General features: G+C 43.2%; 1 protein-coding gene across 1 annotated transcript; it reads left to right on the forward strand.

The window, feature by feature from the left end:
* The first annotated feature begins 1288 nt into the window (after window positions 1–1288).
* Window positions 1289–15477, forward strand: LOC124037655 (repulsive guidance molecule B-like). The gene is made up of 3 exons (XM_046352581.1): window positions 1289–1528; window positions 4378–4889; window positions 13781–15477. Exons 1-3 carry the CDS (start codon window positions 1435–1437, stop codon window positions 14477–14479), a joined length of 1305 nt encoding a protein of 434 aa, XP_046208537.1. The 5' UTR covers window positions 1289–1434; the 3' UTR covers window positions 14480–15477.
* The last annotated feature ends 6561 nt before the right edge of the window (window positions 15478–22038 follow it).

The following is a 22038-nucleotide window of genomic DNA, read 5'->3' on the forward strand; positions in this document are numbered from 1 at the left end:
AAAATGTATGCCAAACAAAAACCAATGACTGCGAAGTTAAACAAACCAAGTCTATGCACAAGGATGACTTTTAACAATTTCCACTGAAAATGATGGTGAAGCGTGATTCATCAATCCAGAGAACGTGTTTGCACTGCTCCAAAGTCCAATTGAGTCGAGCTATACACCACTCCAGCCGATGCTTGGCATTGCGCATGGTGATCTTAAGCTTGTGTGCGGCTGCTCTGCCATGGAAACCCATTTCATTAAGCTCTCGACAAACAGTTCTTGTGCTGATGTTGCTTCCAGAGGCAGTTTGGAAATCGGTAGCGAGTGTTGCAACGGAGGACAGACAGTTTGTACGCACTACATGCTTCAGCACCCAGTCCCGTTCTGTGAGCTTGTGTGGCTAGCATGGCTAGTGGCTAACATTAGTCAGCTTGAGCTAGCTACCGAGCTAGCATTCGAACTCGGTAGCACAGAGTAGATTCTCCATATGACGTTGAGAAATAGTGCATTGTGGGTAATTTAGAAGATATCTGGAAATTAGTTAATAAATATTTCATTACATTAACACGTCACCTCTGAACTTGTATGACGTGACCTGCCTCGCCTTACAAAGATTCAGCCTAATAGCAAAGTGACAAAAGTATCTTGAAGCTCACTCCCTTCATGCTTTCATGCTGATATATGTGACACATCTGTATTCAAACCTAGGGTCGTTTACCACCAAGTAACACCGAGCATGAATAGCAAAGCTAGACATTAATGACACCATTGTCATCCTGGGTGAGAATTTTCTTCAGCAGTTGGAGGAAGTAATGTCATGCTTAGAGCAGAGAAACAATACGATTGTTTGCATTGGGCAATTTGCTCCGCAGCTCTGTTGAGACCCAGGGAGCTCAAACAGGACAACTGCCACAGCTGAATGCGTTATAGTGCAGAGGGGCATGCTATGTGGACATAGCTACAACTCATATCTCAAACTCTCCCCAGAAAGAGGTTCACTATTTCAGTCTTGAGATAAATCACGTTGGCTGCAAAAAGAATCATGCTGTATTTAGATGTGAGAACTATCATTTTCATCACTCTTTCCTGACCGGTTGGTTACCTGTTAATTTAACTCCCTCTCAAATACTACACAACAAATATTTTGCACCGCCTTCATTGTCTTTAGAAACACTTTCCATTGGCTTGGTCCCAATGTTCCATGATTGCCACAAACGGCTTATGTAAATATCAAGTGGTTAACGAATAATTAGTGTTTCATTGGCGAACAACCCCCTCTGATCCCCATCTACTCTGTTAGACCCCTCCCACGTAGAGCCGCCCTGAAGACTAGACCCCTTTTGAAAGACAGCACAGGGGAAAGACACGAATTTATGTCTAATTTCCCGCAGCTACTGCGTTGATGAACAGCAGTCGAAGAACTCCATTCTAACTGAATGGATTGGCATGGGGAGAAGCGGACCTCAAAACTTGGCTAAGCGGCAGCTTTGGAATTATATTAATTGTACGATGGCTTTACTTTCGCTGCTACTCAGACCAGGTAAGGCAACATTCATATGTGATGCATGCAAAACAGTTTCCCCGCATCGCGAATGGATGATGGAAAACTTTATTGGCTGTGCTAAAGATGAGCGAGACTTGTTCACAAAAACACTCGCTTTCTTAAATATTTCTGAACTAAAATATGGCAGTGTGTTTTGTTTACAGTATGTGTATGTACATGTAGTTGTAGCTATTTACTGTTTGACAGTTACTATAAGTTAAATCGGTCATCAGCGGACTTTTGCTGGGTGTCTAGACCTTCAAATATAACGGTAGTCATTGGCCTAAACCATCGTCGCGAACCAACCTGCTGCTGTTGCTAGTTAGCTGGCTAGACAACACGAGCTACTTCGGTCGAACTTTTAGCTACATTCTCTAAATCCGTCAAGTAACATTAATCACGAGCATTCTTCAATTATGTATTTTTTTTTTCAAGATCATACTTTCACGATTATACTTTATCGATACTATATTCACACACAAAGTCTTGAATAAAGTTCGAGCTCGTAGAAGTCCGCTAATAAAGATCGTTAGCATTTGGCTTGATAACCTATTGACGTTGTGTTAAAACATGTTGCTTGTATAAAGTAGCAACAAATTGCTAATACGTTTTAACACGTAACACGCTAACCAACTGTTAGTGCCGTGACTAGTTTACCTTGCAAAATGAAACTTTAGATGGTGTTGTGTTCATGCTTCATTTGTTACCATGCATGGCATGGTGTCAGACTTCTCGGCCTCTGAATGTGTCCATCGTGCAGTAACTTGACGTGTTTTATTCGCCTGAGCTTTGTTGTGTGCATGCGCGATACATCGTCAGACGTTTGGATGCTTTGTTACCAAAACATGCATCTAACTAACGAAACAAAGTGTGTATGTGTGGTGATTTAGCCTTTTGACTTTAAACTCGCATAATATTACCTACACAAGTTTCACTCACAAAAAGAGTGGTAGAAATTGGAAGGTCAACAAATCAATGGGGCGTTTCTCCATAGATCATTAGATAAACTTCACATAAAGTTGGGCGCTATGAATTCTAATTTAATGGATTTCATTTAGCCACGTTTACGCATTGCAAAACAGTAGTAGCCTATATTAGTGATAGTTGAATCATTTCCAATGTAGTTCAGCATAATTATCATGAAATATTTATTGTCCATTAATCACCCCCAGTTAAATGATTACTTCCCCATAATGTGGTAGACTGCTATGACATGGTTATTGTGCATTTTGAGTGTATTCATGTACATAGCAGGATGATGATCATTCTTATAAAACTGGATATGACATACTTGCATTTGTTTACATATTAAAGCCATCCTCTATTCCACAGATTAGTTCAGTTTATTTGGTTTCCCTTAAATTGTTCTCTAGCCTATTGAAATATATTATTCTAAATGCAAATTCGTCCTATTCTCTTCTTAATCCTTTCCCATGTTTTCCGCACATGGTTGTCACATTGCCTCTTGTCAAAGGCTGGCCATAAAGAGCCTTTAGAGATAGACATGGTTGTTCATAGCTCTATATGCCGTGATTGTCAAAAATGGACAATCATAGCCGAGTTCGGTGACCCCAGTGCTTGCAGGGAGATCATTGGTGGAAATCAGACGAGGGATGGTAGAATGCTTCTGAGTTGACCTCACACTCATCTCAGTTTTGATTAACAGTTGCCAAGACCCATGTGGGCTTCAGTTACTAGAGAATTTATTCACACAGTTTGCAACCAAGGATTTTTTTGGACTGTCTGTGGAAAATATTTCAATATTTTTATTATTGGCAAGTTCATCATGCCCTTTGGATTTAAAACAGTTTGGAGGACTTGTCGATTAGCCTATGGCAGCTCTTCTTTCAATGGTAATAAAACATATTGTTTATATTTCTGTTTTCAGTCTTATTGAGGCTGTTTATTTAAGTGTGTTAAGTCTGTGACATCTTATGACACTTGCACAGGCATTATGTTGATGTAATGCAAATGCACCTGGCATCTAGAGCTTCAAGATGAGATATAATATTCTCAAAACATCAAACATTGGAATACATAGTCTCCTTGTCGCCCCCAACATATTCACTGGCAGATGCACAGTACTGAGTAATAACTTCACACAGGAAGTGCCAAATTTATACAATCCCAACATCTTTGGCCAGCTGTTGCTCAATGCTGAACAAGCACAGCTCTTTGTGCAGTTCCTCTTGGGTCTGAATTCAGCCTCTTATACAGTGGTCATGTGCCATGGTCCTTAATGCCCCCCATATTGACCCAGCAACAGCCAAACCATATTCAACACCCTTAAGCAAACTACACAGATTGGCTTCGTCCAGCAGTGAAGCACTGTGTTATTTCAGTGGGGGTGAGTTGAGGGAAATAAGTTTGGACTGACCATTCCCGTGTGGGCTGGCTGGTGTAGTTGGGTTTTAATGAGCTCTTTATTGACGTAAACTCCATAGGTGGAACAGTTTGGCTGTCCTGCTGCACGTAGCTGGGTTGTACAGCTGATGTGTTTAAACCCTGCAAATTCACTATAACAAAGTTATTAGGCAGTGAACAAACTAATAAGAGTGTTTTCTATTGGACATCTTTTTTATTATATGGTCGTTACAGTTGTGTTAAGCAGTTTTTTCATCATCAATGTTCACTCTTACAATGAGTTGAGACACAAAACACATTCGTATACACTACCATGAACAAGGCCAAGCTATATCTTTGCTTTGACTTACACATGAATGGTTCAAGTTCTAAATAAAATACTTTCCCCCTAATGTTTCTGGTCACTTGTTATTGGGGGTTGTTGACAACTTTAGCGATGATAAACATGTAACACCTGCCTACTGTTTCCTCCCTCCCCACAGCACACTGCCAGCAGTGCCGTATCCAGCGCTGCAATGCGGAGTACGTGGCCTCTACCTCGCCCTCTAGTGGTCTCCAAGAGGACTCCCTGTCCGATGTGGACTACTGCATCGCCCTGCGCGCCTACGCCCTGTGTACCCGACGCACGGCGCGCAGCTGCAGGGGCGACCTGGTCTACCACTCAGCTGTGTTCCGCATCAAGGAGCTCTTCTCCCAGCAAAACTGCTCCAGCGATGGGCCCACCTCCTCGGCCAAGGCCACCAGCACCTCCAGGCCTGCCGTGTCCGAGCTATGCGACTACGAGAGCCGTGTGCTGGCCTTGGGCCCCGCAGGCCAGGAGAAGAAGTACGCCCACTGTGGATTATTCGGGGACCCGCACCTGCGGACGTTCCGCGACGAGTTCCAGACGTGCAAGGTGGAGGGGGCATGGCCTCTCATCGATAACCGCTACCTGTCAGTGCAGGTGACTAACGTGCCTGTTGTCCTGGGCTCCAGTGCCACCGCCACCAGCAAGGTAAGCTGTGCTATGGGTTCACATCTGGTCATGTTGCTGACAGTAATGTCATTAAAACACTGAAAAACTTAGGGCTCAATCATAACAAAGATACCTGCATTTTTAATGTACAGTACCAGTCAAACATTTGGACAGACCTACTCATTCAAGGGTTTTTCTTTATTTTTACTATTTTCTACTTTTCTACATTGTAGAATTATAGTGAAGACATTTAAAACTATGAAATAACACATGGAATCATGTAGTAACCAAAAAAAGTGTTAATTTCTTGATGCTACCCATCCCTGAGAAATAGGCAGTTTCAAATGGGTATGTTTTTTGAGTCAAAAAATAAAATACTGCCCCCTACACGCAAAAGGTTAAACAAATCAGGTGACGCAGTGGTTAAGGGCGCTCTACTACAGCGCCAGCTGTGCCACCAGCTGTGCCACCAGAGACTCTGGGTTCGCGCCCAGGCTCTGTCGTAACCGACAGGGAGGTCCGTGGGGTGACACACAATTGGCCTAGTGTCGTCCGGGTTAGGGAGGGTTTGGCCGGTAGGGATATCCTTGTCTCATCGCACCAGCAACTCCTGTGGTGGGCCGGGCACAGTGCACGCTAACCAAGGTTGCCAGGTGCATGGTGTTTCCTCCGACACATTGGTGCGGCTGGCTTCCGGGTAGGATGCGTGCTGTGTTAAGAAGCAGTGTGGCTTCGTTGGGTTGTGTATCGGAGGACGTATGACTTTCAACCATCGTCTCTCCCGAGCCCGTACGGGAGTTGTGTGATGAGACAAGATAGTAGCTACTAACATTTGGATACCACGGAATTGGGGAGAAAAAGGGGTAAAAAAATATATATATATTTCATATTTGAGGTTCTTCAAAGTAGCCACCCTTTGCCTTGATGACAAGCTTTGCACAGTCTTGGCATTCTCTCAACCAGCTTCATGAGGTAGTCACCTGGAATGCATTTCAATTAACTGGTGTGCCTTGTTAATTTGTTTGAGCCAATCAGTTGTTGTGTGCTATACAGAAGATAGCCAAATCCATATTATGGCAAGAACCAAGTCCATATTATGGCAAGAACAGCTCAAAGAAGCAAAGAGAAACTACAGTCCATCATTACATTAACATCCCTAGGCTAGGACAGCTCAAAGAAGCAAAGATAAACTACAGTCCATCATTACTTTAACATCTCTAGGCTAGGGGGCGGTATTTTCATGTCCGGATGAAAAGCGCTCCCAAAATAAACTGCCTGCTACTCGGGCCCAAATCAAATCAAATCAAATTTATTTATATAGCCCTTCGTACATCAGCTGATATCTCAAAGTGCTGTACAGAAACCCAGCCTAAAACCCCAAACAGCAAACAATGCAGGTGTAAAAGCACGGTGGCTAGGAAAAACTCCCTAGAAAGGCCAAAACCTAGGAAGAAACCTAGAGAGGAACCGGGCTATGTGGGGTGGCCAGTCCTCTTCTGGCTGTGCCGGGTAGAGATTATAACAGAACATGACCAAGATGTTCAAATGTTCATAAATGACCAGCATGGTCAAATAATAATAAGGCAGAACAGTTGAAACTGGAGCAGCAGCACAGTCAGATGGACTGGGGACAGCAAGGAGCCATCATGTCAGGTAGTCCTGGGGCACGGTCCTAGGGCTCAGGTCCTCCGAGAGAGAGAAAGAAAGAGAGAATTAGAGAGAGCATATGTGGGGTGGCCAGTCCTCTTCTGGCTGTGCCAGGTGGAGATTATAACAGAACGTGGCCAAGATGTTCAAATGTTCATAAATGACCAGCATGGTTGAATAATAGTAAGGCAGAACAGTTGAAACTGGAGCAGGAGCATGGCCAGGTGGACTGGGGACAGCAAGGAGTCCTCATGTCAGGTAGTCCTGGGACATGGTCCTAGGGCCCAGGCCAGTTGAAACTGGAGCAGCAGCATGGCCAGGTGGACTGGGGACAGCAAGGAGTCATCATGTCAGGTAGTCCTGGGGCATGGTTCTAGGGCTCAGGTCCTCCGAGAGAGAGAAAGAAACAGAGAAGGAGAGAATTAGAGAACGCACACTTAGATTTACACAGGACACCGAATAGGACAGGAGAAGTACTCCAGATAAACAAACTGACCCTAGCCCCCCGACACATAAACTACTGCAGCATAAATACTGGAGGCTGAGACAGGAGGGGTCAGGAGACACTGTGGCCCCATCCGAGGACACCCCGGACAGGGCCAAACAGGAAGGATATAACCCCACCCACTTTGCCAAAGCACAGCCCCCACACCACTAGAGGGAAATCTTCAACCACCAACTTACCATCCTGAGACAAGGCCGAGTATAGCCCACAAAGATCTCCGACACGGTACAACCCAAGGGGTGGGGGAACCCAGACAGGCCGACCACAACAGTGAATCAACCCACCCAGGTGACGCATCCCCCCCAGGGACGGCACGAGAGAGCCCCAGCAAGCCAGTGACTCAGCCCCCGTAACAGGGTTAGAGGCAGAGAATCCCAGTGGAAAAGGGGAACCGGCCAGGCAGAGACAGCAAGGGCGGTTCGTTGCTCCAGAGCCTTTCCGTTCACCTTCCCACTCCTGGGCCAGACTACACTCAATCATATGACCCACTGAAGAGATGAGTCTTCAGTAAAGACTTAAAGGTTGAGACCGAGTTTGCGTCTCTGACATGGGTAGGCAGACCGTTCCATAAAAATGGAGCTCTATAGGAGAAAGCCCTGCCTCCAGCTGTTTGCTTAGAAATTCTAGGGACAATTAGGAGGCCTGCGTCTTGTGACCGTAGCGTACGTATAGGTATGTACGGCAGGACCAAATCAGAGAGGTAGGTAGGAGCAAGCCCATGTAATGCTTTGTAGGTTAGCAGTAAAACCTTGAAATCAGCCCTTGCTTTGACAGGAAGCCAGTGTAGAGAGGCTAGCACTGGAGTAATATGATCAAATTTTTTGGTTCTAGTCAGGATTCTAGCAGCCGTATTTAGCACTAACTGAAGTTTATTTAGTGCTTTATCCGGGTAGCCGGAAAATAGAGCATTGCAGTAGTCTAACCTAGAAGTGACAAAAGCATGGATTAATTTTTCTGCATCATTTTTGGACAGAAAGTTTCTGATTTTTGCAATGTTACGTAGATGGAAAAAAGCTGTCCTCGAAATGGTCTTGATATGTTCTTCAAAAGAGAGATCAGGGTCCAGAGTAACGCCGAGGTCCTTCACAGTTTTATTTGAGACGACTGTACAACCATTAAGATTAATTGTCAGATTCAACAGAAGATCTCTTTCTTTCTTGGGACCTAGAACAAGCATCTCTGTTTTGTCCGAGTTTAATAGTAGAAAGTTTGCAGCCATCCACTTCCTTATGTCTGAAACACATGCTTCTAGCGAGGGCAATTTTGGTGCTTCACCATGTTTCATTGAAATGTACAGCTGTGTGTCATCCGCATAGCAGTGAAAGTTTACATTATGTTTTCGAATAACATCCCCAAGAGGTAAAATATATAGTGAAAACAATAGTGGTCCTAAAACAGAACCTTGAGGAACACCGAAATGTACAGTTGATTTGTCAGAGGACAAACCATTCACAGAGACAAACTGATATCTTTCCGACAGATAAGACCTAAACCAGGCCAGAACATGTCCGTGTAGACCAATTTGGGTTTCCAATCTCTCCAAAAGAATGTGGTGATCGATGGTATCAAAAGCAGCACTAAGGTCTAGGAGCACGAGGACAGATGCAGAGCCTCGGTCCGATGCCATCAAAATGTCATTTACCACCTTCACAAGTGCCGTCTCAGTGCTATGATGGGGTCTAAAACCAGACTGAAGCATTTCGTATACATTGTTTGTCTTCAGGAAGGCAGTGAGTTGCTGCGCAACAGCCTTCTCTAAAATCTTTGAGAGGAATGGAAGATTCGATATAGGCCGATAGTTTTTTATATTTTCTGGGTCAAGGTTTGGCTTTTTCAAGAGAGGCTTTATTACTGCCACTTTTAGTGAGTTTGGTACACATCCAGTGGATAGAGAGCCGTTTATTATGTTCAACATAGGAGGGCCAAGCACAGGAAGCAGCTCTTTCAGTAGTTTAGTTGGAATAGGGTCCAGTATACAGCTTGAAGGTTTAGAGGCCATGATTATTTTCATCATTGTGTCAAGAGATATAGTACTAAAACACTTGAGCGTCTCTCTTGATCCTAGGTCCTGGCAGAGTTGTGCAGACTCAGGACAACTGAGGTTTGGAGGAATACGCAGGTTTAAAGAGGAGTCCGTAATTTGCTTTCTAGTAATCATAATCTTTTCCTCAAAGAAGTTCATGAATTTATCACTGCTAAAGTGCAAGTCATCCTCTCTTGGGGAATGCTGCTTTTTAGTTAGCTTTGCCACAGTATCAAAAAGGAATTTCGGATTGTTCTTATTTTCCTCAATTAAGTTAGAAAAATAGGACGATCGAGCAGCAGTAAGGGCTCTTCGGTACTGCACGGTACCATCCTTCCAAGCTAGTCGGAAGACTTCCAGTTTGGTGTGGCGCCATTTCCGTTCCAATTTTCTGGAAGCTTGCTTCAGAGCGCGGGTATTTTCTGTGTACCATGGAGCTAGTTTCTTATGAGACATTTTTTTAGTTTTTAGGGGTGCAACTGCATCTAGGGTATTGCGCAAGGTTAAATTGAGATCCTCAGTTAGGTGGTTAACGGATTTTTGTCCTCTGGCGTCCTTGGGTAGGCAGAGGGAGTCTGGAAGGGCATCAAGGAATCTTTGTGTTGTCTGTGAATTTATAGCACGACTTTTGATGTTCCTTGGTTGGGGTCTGAGCAGATTATTTGTTGCAATTGCAAACGTAATAAAATGGTGGTCTGATAGTCCAGGATTATGAGGAAAAACATTAAGATCCACAACATTTATTCCATGGGACAAAACTAGGTCCAGCGTATGACTGTGAGAGTGAGTGGGTCCAGAGACATGTTGGACAAAACCCACTGAGTCGATGATGGCTCCAAAAGTCTTTTGGAGTGGGTCTGTGGACTTTTCCATGTGAATATTAAAGTCACCAAAGATTAGAATATTATCTGCAATGACTACAAGGTCTGATAGGAATTCAGGGAACTCAGTGAGAAACGCTGTATATGGCCCAGGAGGCCTGTAAACAGTAGCTATAAAAAGTGATTGAGTAGGCCCAGAAGCTAAGATATGCATATCATTAGTAGATTTGGATAGAAAACACTCTGAAGTTTCTAAAACTGTTTGAATCATGTCTGAGTATAACAGAACGTATTTGGCAGGCGAAACTCCAAGGACAAACCATCTAGGGAAAATATTTTTTCAGGTCACTCTTTTTCAATGGGTTATTCTATGGGGATCTAGATTTTAAGGCACTTGCTTGAAGTTCCTATCGCTTCCACTGGATGTCAACAGTCTTTAGAAATTGGTTGATGTTTTTCCTTTGTGTAATGAAGAAGTAGGGCTGTTCAGAACTAGGGTCGACCCTAGTGTACTGTTTGTCAGGGCCGCGTGACCTGAAAGCTCGCTCCACTTTGTTTTTATCCGCTATTGAACGCAGTTTATCCCGTCTTACATTTGATCTATTATTTACGTTTAAAAATACCTAAAGTTGTATTAGGAAAGTTGCTTGAAATGTTTGGTCAAAGATTACAGGTAAATGATTAGATTTTGTAGTCATGTTGCGCGAGTTGGAAGCGGTGTTTTTCTGGATCAAACGCACCAAATAAATGGATATTTTGGATATATAACGACGGAATTAATCAAACAAAGGACCATTTGTGATGTTTATGGGACATGTTGGAGTGCCAACAGAAGAAGCTCGTCAAAGGTAAGGCATGAATTATATCGTTATTTCTGAGTTTTGTGTCACGCCTGGCGGGATGAAATATTGACATTATAGTTCAGTTGCAAAAACCATAAAGCGCTATGATGAAACTGGCTCTCATGAGGACCACCACAGGTCAGAAAAACGAGTTACCACTGCATTAGAGTTAACTGCACCTTAGATTGCAGCCCAAATAAATGCTTCACAGAGTTCAATTAACAGACACATCTCAACATCAACTGTTCAGAGGAGCCTGCGTGAATCAGGCCTTCGTGTTCGAATTGGTGCAAAGAAACGACTACTAAAGGACACCAATAATAATAAGAAGAGACTTGCTTGGGCCAAGAAACACGAGCAATATACATTAGATCATGAGCAATGAACATTAGACCGGTGGAAATCTGTCCTTTGAGCAGATGAGTCCAAATTTGAGATTTTTGGTTCCAATCACCGTGTCTTTGTGAGACGCAGAGTTGGTGAAGGATGAGCTCCACATGTGTGGTTCCAACAATGAAGCATGGAGGGGGCAGTGTGGGGGTGTTTTGTTGGTGACACTCTCTGTGATTTATTTGGAATTCAAGGCACACTTAACCAGCATGGCTACCACAGTATTCTGCACCGAAACGCCATCCCATCTGGTTTGCGCTTAGGACTATAATTTGTTTTTCAACAGGACAATGACCCAACACACCTCCAGGCTGTGTAAGGGCTATTTGACCAAGAAGGAGGGTGATGGAGTGCTGCATCAGAAGACCTGGCCTCCACAATCACCTGACCTCAACCCAATTGAGATGGTTTGGGATGAGTTGGACCGCGGAATGAAGGAAAAGTAGCCAATAAGTGCTCCGTATATGTGGGAACTCCTTCAAAACTGTTGGTAAAGCATTCCTCATGAAGCTGGTTGAGAGAATGCCAAGAGTGTGCAAAGCTGTAATCAAGGCAAAGGGAGGCTACTTTGAAGAATCTAAAATGTACAGTATATTCTGAGTTGTCTAACACTTTTTTGGTTACTACATGATTCCATATGTATTCATTGTTTTGATGTCTTCACTATTATGCTACAATGTAGAAAATAGTAAAAAATTAAGAGAAATGAGTAGGTCTGTCGTTCAATGTATGTCATACATTGAACGATGGTTCAATATATAGAAATATTATCTCAAGTTAGGAATCAATGTGTCTCTACTGCCTCCAGGCACCCTACCTCTGACCTTTTCTCTTCCAGACACCAGTGGAAAGACTGGGTCATTCAGTGGGGTTGGATCAGGGACATGCTTGAGCGCTTTACCTTTAACACATGGGTAGTCATATGGTAGTGATTAACGCTTGTTCAAACATTTTCCTCTCCCACAGTAGGATAACCTTTTTCAGCTCTCTAGTCAAATACTTAACAGGTCTTTTTGTGTAAATATGAAATTATTTGGAAAAATAACAAAGTTGTTTGGTAGAAGCAGCATATTTTTTATTCTACTGATTGAGTTTGTCTTTTCTTAATATAATCTGAAGTCTGAATTTAAATCTGGATCTTTGGCTATATTTATACTGAAGACCATACTTGGAGCTCAACGTATTATTTGTAGATATGCACTAGATGAATACAACACTTGGTAGACACTAAAAAGTAAGCCTACTATCAATTTTACTAGTGCTAGCTAGCCCACCTTGCCACATTTGCTTATTTTCTAAGAGAATCTATTTTTATCAGTACTGTTATTTTCAGCTCATGTGAATTACAAGCAACAGCATTAACAATTTGGTTTTGGACTAGCCAGATTGAGAAGACCAATAGAAATTGGCCTAGGCCAAATCATATAGGCTGGATTCTGTAAAAACAAAGTTATACTAACTGTGTTCTGCAAATTTCTTTCATATCAGAGTTTGTTGAAATCCATGAACCTCAAGAAGTTCACTAAATATCCTTTGCTAAATTGCATATGCGTTTTCAAAGTTTCTATTTTTTATTTATTTAACTAGGCAAGTCAGTTAAGAAAACAATCTTATTTTCAATGACGGCCTTGGAACAGTGGGTTAACTGCCTGTTCAGGGGCAGAACGACAGAATTGTACCTTGTCAGCACAGGGATTTGAACTTGCAACCTTCCGGTTACTATTCTAACGCTCTAACCACTAGGCTATCCTGCCGCCCAAACACTACTAAAGAGAGAACCAGAGAGATTTCAGACCCAACTATTTAAAATAGTTTTGAGTGCATATGAGGAGAAAAATACAAAGCTGTAAGTCAGGGTGCCGGTGCCACCCACCGTCTGTTTGAATTGGGGTCATTTTCAACTGTTACAGTACAGAAAGGAAATCGTTCATCAAAAACAGTATCCCCTTAACTGTAAAGTTAACCATAGCCACCTCTTCTAAGAACAGCTTTGAAGAAATGTCGGCCTAGTACAAAAAATCCAGACTGGACTCCAGAGTTGTCAGAGAGTAGTCCAGACCCTGTGGCAGTTGTAGTGGAAGGTATTTCTGATTTATGGGTCTAACAGACAGCTGTGTTTGTTTGATCCTGCACTCTCTCAAGAAAAAGTATGGAGCCATACATATGCAATGGTTTATGACATTTACATTGATATTTGTTTTAGAAAGCACATATTGAGTAGGCCTAGTTGATTCTTTGGGGTTGATTATCACTAAATTGGCGGGACAAGACATCATCTATGTATTAGTGATGTTTTCTAGTCCATATTTACTGTAAAATAAAGGGCATAATGAATATTTCTGCTCACGGTGCTTTCCTTCCTTCAGATTACACAATAGTTGTATACCTTTTCCAAGAGAAAGACATGAATTTGGGTTTTCAAACTTTGAAATGAACTGTTCCCCTTGTCATAAAAAGTGAAGGTCCTACTGACATACTGTGGCTCAACATAGTATTACACCTTTTGAATGCTTCTGATGGTTCTGCTGCTTAGTAGACCTATTAGTAATCTGTGTACCTGTATGCAGGACACAACTTTCAACAGATTTGACCTTCATGCAGTACTATTGAAAGAGTAGAAGGGTAGATGTTAACTGAATTGCCTCCAATTAAATCAGGAACAGACTTTCATTCACTGGCATCTCTTTGTTTGTGTCTTTCAGATAACGGTGATCTTCAAGTCGTACCATGGCTGTACGGAGCAGAAGGTGTACCAGGCCACCACAGAGGACCTTCCCTCTGCCTTCCAGGATGGCACGCGGAGTGGCGGGGAGGGGGGCAGTCTGTGGATCGTAGAGAAGGGCGGCTCCGGGGGCCGCCTGGTGAAGATCCAGGCCCGCTACATCGGGACGTCCATCATAGTGCGCCGGGTGGGCCGATACCTTACCTTTGCCATCCGCATGCCGGAGGACACCCTTGACTTTTCTGAAGAGAACAGTGGGCTGCAGCTCTGTCTGCACGGATGCCCGCGCAACGAGCTCATCAAGGAGCACATGCTGGGGCGCCAGCCTCTTCACCCACGCCTCCCGGGCTCTGGGTCTAACCCCGAGCTGGGGCCCCTCCTGCCCCCACACCAGACCTACACAGTGGAACGCGCCACGGCCAAGTGCAGGGAGACCCTGCAGGTGGAGGACGTGTACTTCCAGTCCTGTGTGTTTGACCTGCTCACCACGGGGGACCCTGAGTTCTCCATGGCAGCCTACGGGGCCCTGGAGGATCTGAAGGCCCTTCCTCCCAGCAAACTGAAGCAGAACTCTCCGAGGACTCCTCGTGTCCAACTCAATAGAGGCGGGCCACGCATACTGGCTACAGCCACCCCCAGTCTGGTCACATTCCTGCTTCTGGTTCTGCTGCTTTTGTAAAGGGAAAATAGGACTGAAAGTTGAAGTGACCCCAACTTGAGGACAGAAGCCTAGAAGTCAGAGATGTTTTTCTTTTGCATTTGTGAATGTTGTGGTTCTTTTCCTGTCACTGAACCGTTTGAAGGATTTAACACTCAAAAAGGATCCCAATGCTTCTTGTCCCCCAAATACATGATGGCTGCCAGCATCTGCCACTTAATTGAGTATGAGTCTGAATGCACACAATCATGTGGGATCTGTCGATGGTTAAGTGCGTAATGCTCTTTCCATTTTCACACTGTTTGTAAATTGGATTAAGACTGTTACAGGATGCTTGAAATGTGAGATTCATCATAACACTGTTGTTGTCTGTGAGCCTGGATGTAAGACAGCTTATCAAAAGTCATCTTTGTAAATATTTCATGTTTGTTGGGAATACGTGACGATGCACACAACCCTGCCAGACATCACAATCATAGAAAGTAGGCCTATCAGGCTGACGATGGTGAAAATGGTCTATTATAGTGCAGAGACCTTTGTGGAAATGAAAGGCACAATCATCTTTACAGTATCATCATTTGGCACCAAACAGTTAACACTACACATTTAGTTCCTCTGTGTTGTCATATTTACTGAAAATATGTGTGTTTAAATGGGATGATCCAACAACTGACTGAAAATACTACCTATCCATATGTATTTGGTTTAAGTGTGATATTCTCTGTACTTTTCACTGCATCCAAGTGTGATAGTTATCAGTTAGGTGAAACACTCCCTCTTCAAGCTGCTTGGCTTTCAGTTTTTAAAGGTAAAGAAACAAAATCTCTATATAATAATATATTGAAAGAGTGTATATATGTGTTTTATATTGTGTACATTTTCCTGTGTATAGATGTTTTAACTGTACTATGTTTTATTGTTGTGATTAGTTAGGTATTTTTAAATTCTTGTATGAAAAGTTAACTAATGTGTTTTACCTTAGCTGTCATTTTCCATATTAAAAAGTGTTGGACACCAAGGCTTAGTTTGTTTGATATTTTTCCATCCACCTTTCGAATGCTCTCTACTGCAATAGATGGGTTTTGCTAGTGCAAATCTGTCAATTCTTTTGAGTTTTCCTAAATGGTTGTATTTTGGATTTAGCATAGGCCATTGACTGTTTCTGAGTGAAACTAATAAAAATGCTATAATTGTTGGGATAAAACCCATAAGAAATTGTCACTGACAGCCCTCTCACCCCTGATGGATAACACCCACTTCTCAGTTTTGGATAAAGTGAAACACGTTCGAGAAACACCCTGGATATATTTAAAATGAAGGCATTAGGTGTTCAGGTTGTGTTGAATGAGGGGGACATTTGTGTCGTGGACCGTGTGGAAGGGATTTACTTGCCAACAGAAAATATAACACATTTCTGCTGCGCACTGGAGCCTAGTCCACAGACTGACAAGCCAGAGATATTGATGGCTGTCCCTCTAGCCCGTCCAGCCCACTTTCCTGTTGATTACATGGAGATCTACATTTAAGCAGTTCTGAAATGAATTTGGATTAAGCCAATTGGGTAACTAGTATTATTTATTTTTTTTATGCCAAGATCTGTGCCAAATCATTTAGAATTTGACAAATAGTGAGGGACAAGGTTTTGTCTCCAAGTGAAGAGAAACCTAATTTTGTTTGGTTTGTTAGGGACTTAGAGGCTATTCCTGAACTGGCAACTACAAAATATGGTTAACAGAAGGGTGTGTATAGCACTCTGAAAGTACCATTCATAGAAGCATAGTCAATGGTTATATTAAGGTAATAATCCAGGTTTTCCAAGTCTGTAGGCTATAGGTGCCCTCTTCCTGCATACAGAACATGCCATGGTTATTATCCCACTGATTCCCTGCCGGGTTCCTCAAGAGTCCCCAAACTAACTGCTTCTATCTGGCTCTACACGCATACGCGTGTGTGTGTGTGTGCAGCAGTAGTGGGTGTTTATGTGTGGTCTGTGTGTAAATGTTAGTTTACTGCTGAGCTGGCTAGTGAATCTGATCTAGTTTGCCAGACTAGGCTTCAAACAAGGTTTGGCCTGTGCAGTATTTTAAAAACAATAAATACACCACAGACAGCACAGGACATTGTTAGATACATAAATGTTCCCAGTTAGCTCGTCAGCATTCCCTGGCTGTATTTTATTCCAGTATTTATTCATTTTGCAATGTAGGCTGAGCCATATTCTCACATTGTCTGCTGTATACTAGTATGCACATTTCAGATGATACTCCAATGAGTCACAAGGGTATGGAGACGGGCAGGGAAATTATGAAATGCGTCAACATTTTATCATTATACTCTTAGCACACTCCAGATGCCCTAAATCATTTTGTTTTTGGGGTGCCTGCTTCATCACCCTTATTTTTTATATCATCTGAGGGGAAAAATATGAAGAGAGTAAATTGTGTTGGGTTGTAAAACCTGTCACAGGATATCTTGTCTTGGCAGCCGAGCACACAGAGCACTAGTTAACATGCTGACGGCTATATGGGTCCAATTGACGCTTTAATGGCTATTTTTCTGCACTATACAGCCTTTTCCGTTTTCATGACATTTGTCAACCCTCCCACTTCAGTTGCCTTATCATTTTCCATTCCATAAATAGATGGGTTAAGACTGTCCATTGTTGTTCTTTGATTGTGAACATGGTGGGGAGATGAAATTGTAATGTTCCTAGCGGTGTTAAACTAACTCAAGATTCAGTCCTGATTCATATCTGGGAGAACTAGCGGGCTCTGAGTAGTTCAAACTTGAAATATTTAAACATCTGATAAGCCAGTACACAAATTAGGTTAGAAGACAAAAAGAAATAAATACGTTTACAAAAATATTTTCCTTGAAAAAACATGTTCCTTTAGAGTAGATGTCTTGCATGCTCCGAATGGTACACACATGTAGACTTACGTTATGTAAAGGATTGACATGAGGGGGTTTGTACATTTCAGCCATATAGATTGGCCATCACCCACTCTCTACAACAAGTCTCCCTTCATTTAACCCTGTAAACAAGGACAATTAAAATGCTAATGAGTTGAGAAGAAACCCTTGAGTGATTGATACTCTCAACGGAGAAATTAATTTGATATTAACAGAGCAGTTGGCAAGATAAATAGATAGTGCTATGTGAGTCCTCTCCTTGATTGATAAATAGTTAGATTGATGGCTGTTTTTATACAAGGTTGAAAATGACTTGGCCTTGATAAGGACACAGAGTTCTGTATTATACAAGGTCAACAGAATGTTCTATGTTAAGTCTCTTCGCATTGTAGTGCTATTTAAATATTTGACTGGTGAAGTTATTGTTGCTATAGTGATATTATCTTCAGTCGAGATTGTACTGAAAAACATGGTGCAAGACTTTCAATGTATGCAATTTATTTCAAGCAAAAATGCTGAGATTCACTGTGGACAATCTTTTTTTTAAAGCACTTTCACTTCAATCATTTCACATTTAGGGAGTAAATAATTAATTATATGAAAGTGCGGAACTCCTGTATAATAGCTCTGCTACCTTTGTGGAGGGCAGCAAGTATGGTAGTTCTCAAGTTTGTATTATTCTTGACATGTTTTTCATGGCCTATTAAATCACAACTCGTCCTGTTTTCCCATGAATCAGTGGCAGGTAGCTGGTGTGCTGTGCATAATGGTAAAATAGTTATGCATTCAGGCCCTGGTTTGTGGCCCTACCTTTGTGCTTGTGTAAGATACAGCCATTTGTAATTCAGCACATAAACACCACTCACACACTGTTGCATAGATCTCAGCAACAGAACAACATAACTTAACATAAGCCAACATGTTAGAAGTTTCTGTAGGTGGAGGGTGTGTATGGAGAGGGGGATTCTGGAGGATCCCAGCTATCTCAAAGCACAGGCTTTCATACTTGAACAAGTCAATGTTTCTCTGTCTCTTCAATAATCAGGCTGACAGGGGGAACCTGAACTTGTCTCTGATACAGACAACCTGATACACACATGGTCACTGACCTACATATCAAACTACTCTGGTATGAGAGACAATAATAGTATAAAGGAGGACTGCCATTTCTACTTAAGTAAACACATACCCTCACGCCTGGCCCTAGCCTTTTGCGTTCCCTAAGTGAGATTTGGCTGGGGGGACCCCAACCTCGTGGCATAACATTTTAGTGGTCCTCTCTTGAAAGCGGAGAGAAAATATTAAGCTTAAAGTTAATTTCCTGCTATTCTAGACATTTTGCGATGGGGTAGAAATACATTTTTGCACTTTTTAAAGCTAATATCCTGCAATTCTACACATTTTGCAATGTCATGACCAGGGTTGGTAGGTTACTTTCTAAATGTAATCCGTTTCAGTTACTAATTATCTGTCGAAAATGTTAATCAGTAACATCATTTTGGGATTACCCAAACTCAGTATCGTAATCTGATTACATGTATTCTTTTGGATTACTTTCCATTTAAGAGGCATTAGAAGAAGACAAAAAAAGATCCATCAAACGCATTTGGTGTCATCATAGTGGTCAGACTAACTCAGGTGGAAAAAACTTAGAACTGCGCCTTTTTGCTGAAATTAATGTCATTGAGAAAACAGAAAGGTGTCATATTGTATTTTTTTCTCAGACATAATTTCTGAATTTAAAAGTAATCCAAGAAGTAATGCAGTTTTCCAAAAGTATCTAATCCGATAACAATATTTTTTACTGGTAATGTAACTGATTACTGTTCCATGTTTTTTTGTAATCAGATTAAGTGCAACTGATTACCTGTAATCAGTTACTCCCCAACCCTGCTAATGCCATGTTAATATGATATTTGAGTGACAATGACCGACAAAATCAATATGGGGCTCCTGGAGGTCAGGTCCTTTGGACACATGCCCTGCATGACCGGTTGGTATTCGCCCATGATTTCTACAAGTTTAGATAACAGTCTAGACTAAATACCAATCAAAAAATTGTTACCTGATATGACTAATTGAGTGTCTGTCAGTAGCTAGTTTTACATCCAATTGGCGACAGATTTGATTGCCTAAAAACTGTTGATGGAAACCTGGTTAGTGACTGACATAGGAAGAGAAAAACTGCTGATGGAAACCTGGTTAGTGACTGACATAGCAAGAGAAAAACTGCTGATGGAAACCTGGTTAGTGACTGACGTAGCAGGAGAAAAACTGCTGATGGACACCTGGTTAGTGACTGACGTAGCAGGAGAAAAACTGCTGATGGAAACTGTCATGTTTGTCATTTATTATCATGTCTTGTCCCTGTGCTCCCCATTCTGTTCGTTTCCCTCTGCTGGTCTTATTGGGTTCTTTCCCTCTTTCTATCCCTCTCTCTCCCCTTCCCCCTCTCACTCTCTCGCTCTCTCTTCTCTCTATCGTTCCGTTCCTGCTCCCAGCTGTTCCTATTCCCCTAATCATCATTTAGTCTTCCCACACCTGTTCCCGATCCTTTCCCCTGATTAGAGTCCCTATTTATTCCTTTGTGTTCCGTTCCTGTCCCGTCGGTTCCTTGTTTAGTATTCACCGTGCTGTGATTGTGTTTCGCCCTGTCCTGTCGTGTTTTTTGCCTTCATCAGATGCTGCGTGTGAGCAGGTGTCTCTGTCAACTACGGCCTGCGCCTACCCGAAGCGACCTGCAGTCTGTGGCCGCTTCTCTTGTTATTCCCCTCTACAGACTAGAGGATTTCTGTTATTCCCTGTTTGGACTTGAATAAACTCTGTTTCTGTTAAGTCGCTTTTGGGTCCTCTATCACCAGCATGACAGAAGGAACCGACCAAGGAATGGACCCAGCGACTTCAGACGCTCGTTACACTGCCGTCAAGATCCAAGGAGCCATGCTCGGCAGACACGAGCAGGAATTGTCTGCTGCTCGCCATGCCGTGGAGAACCTGGCCGCTCAGGTTTCCGACCTCTCTGGACAGTTCCAGAGTCTACGTCTCGTGCCACCTGTTACTTCCTGGCCTGCCGAGCCTCCAGAACCTAGGGTTAATAACCCACCTTGCTACTCCGGGCAGCCCACTGAGTGCCGCTCCTTTCTCACGCAGTGTGAGATTGTGTTCTCTCTCCAACCCAACACATACTCTAGAGAGAGAGCTCGGGTTGCTTACGTCATTTCACTCCTTACTGGCCGGGCTCGAGAATGGGGCACAGCTATCTGGGAGGCAAGGGCTGATTGCTCTAACAAGTTCCAGAACTTTAAAGAGGAGATGATTCGGGTTTTTGACCGTTCAGTTTTTGGTAGGGAGGCTTCTAGGGCCCTGGCTTCCTTATGCCAAGGTGAACGGTCCATAACGGATTATTCTATTGAGTTTCGCACTCTTGCTGCCTCTAGTGAGTGGAACGAGCCGGCGCTGCTCGCTCGTTTTCTGGAGGGACTCCACGCAGTGGTTAAGGATGAGATTCTCTCCCGGGAGGTTCCTTCAGATGTGGACTCTTTGATTGCTCTCGCCATCCGCATAGAACGACGGGTAGATCTTCGTCACCGGGCTCGTGGAAGAGAGCTCGCATCAACGGTGTTTCCCTGCTCCGCATCGCAACCATCTCCCTCCTCTGGCTTTGAGACTGAGCCCATGCAGCTGGGAGGGATTCGCATCTCGACTAAGGAGAGGGAACGGAGGATCACCAACCGCCTGTGCCTCTATTGCGGAGTTGCTGGACATTTTGTTAATTCATGTCCAGTAAGAGGCCAGAGCCCATCAGTAAGCGGAGGGCTACTGGTGAGCGCTACTACTCAGGTCTCTTCATCTAGATCTTGTACTACTATGTCGGTCCATCTACGCTGGACCGGTTCGGGTGCTACATGCAGTGCCTTGATTGACTCTGGGGCTGAGGGTTGTTTCATGGACGAAGCATGGGTTCGGAAACATAACATTCCTTTCAGACCGTTAGACAAGCCTACGCCCATGTTTGCCTTAGATGGTAGTCATCTTCCCAGTATCAAATTTGAGACACTACCTTTAACTCTCACAGTATCTGGTAACCACAGTGAGACTATTTCTTTTTTGATTTTCCGTTCACCGTTTACACCTGTTGTTTTGGGTCATCCCTGGCTAGTATGTCATAATCCTTCTATTAATTGGTCTAGTAATTCTATCCTATCCTGGAACGTTTCTTGTCATGTGAAGTGTTTAATGTCTGCCATCCCTCCCGTTTCTTCTGTCCCTACTTCTCAGGAGGAACCTGGCGATTTGACAGGAGTGCCGGAGGAATATCATGATCTGCGCACGGTCTTCAGTCGGTCCCGAGCCAACTCCCTTCCTCCTCACCGGTCGTATGATTGTAGTATTGATCTCCTTCCGGGGACCACTCCTCCTCGAGGTAGACTATACTCTCTGTCGGCTCCCGAACGTAAGGCTCTCGAGGATTATTTGTCTGTGTCTCTTGACGCCGGTACCATAGTGCCTTCTTCTTCTCCGGCCGGGGCGGGGTTCTTTTTTTGTTAAGAAGAAGGACGGTACTCTGCGCCCCTGCGTGGATTATCGAGGGCTGAATGACATAACGGTTAAGAATCGTTATCCGCTTCCCCTTATGTCATCAGCCTTCGAGATTCTGCAGGGAGCCA

Source organism: Oncorhynchus gorbuscha, linkage group LG06 (genome assembly GCF_021184085.1).
Source record: "Oncorhynchus gorbuscha isolate QuinsamMale2020 ecotype Even-year linkage group LG06, OgorEven_v1.0, whole genome shotgun sequence".
Taxonomy (NCBI): domain Eukaryota; kingdom Metazoa; phylum Chordata; class Actinopteri; order Salmoniformes; family Salmonidae; genus Oncorhynchus; species Oncorhynchus gorbuscha.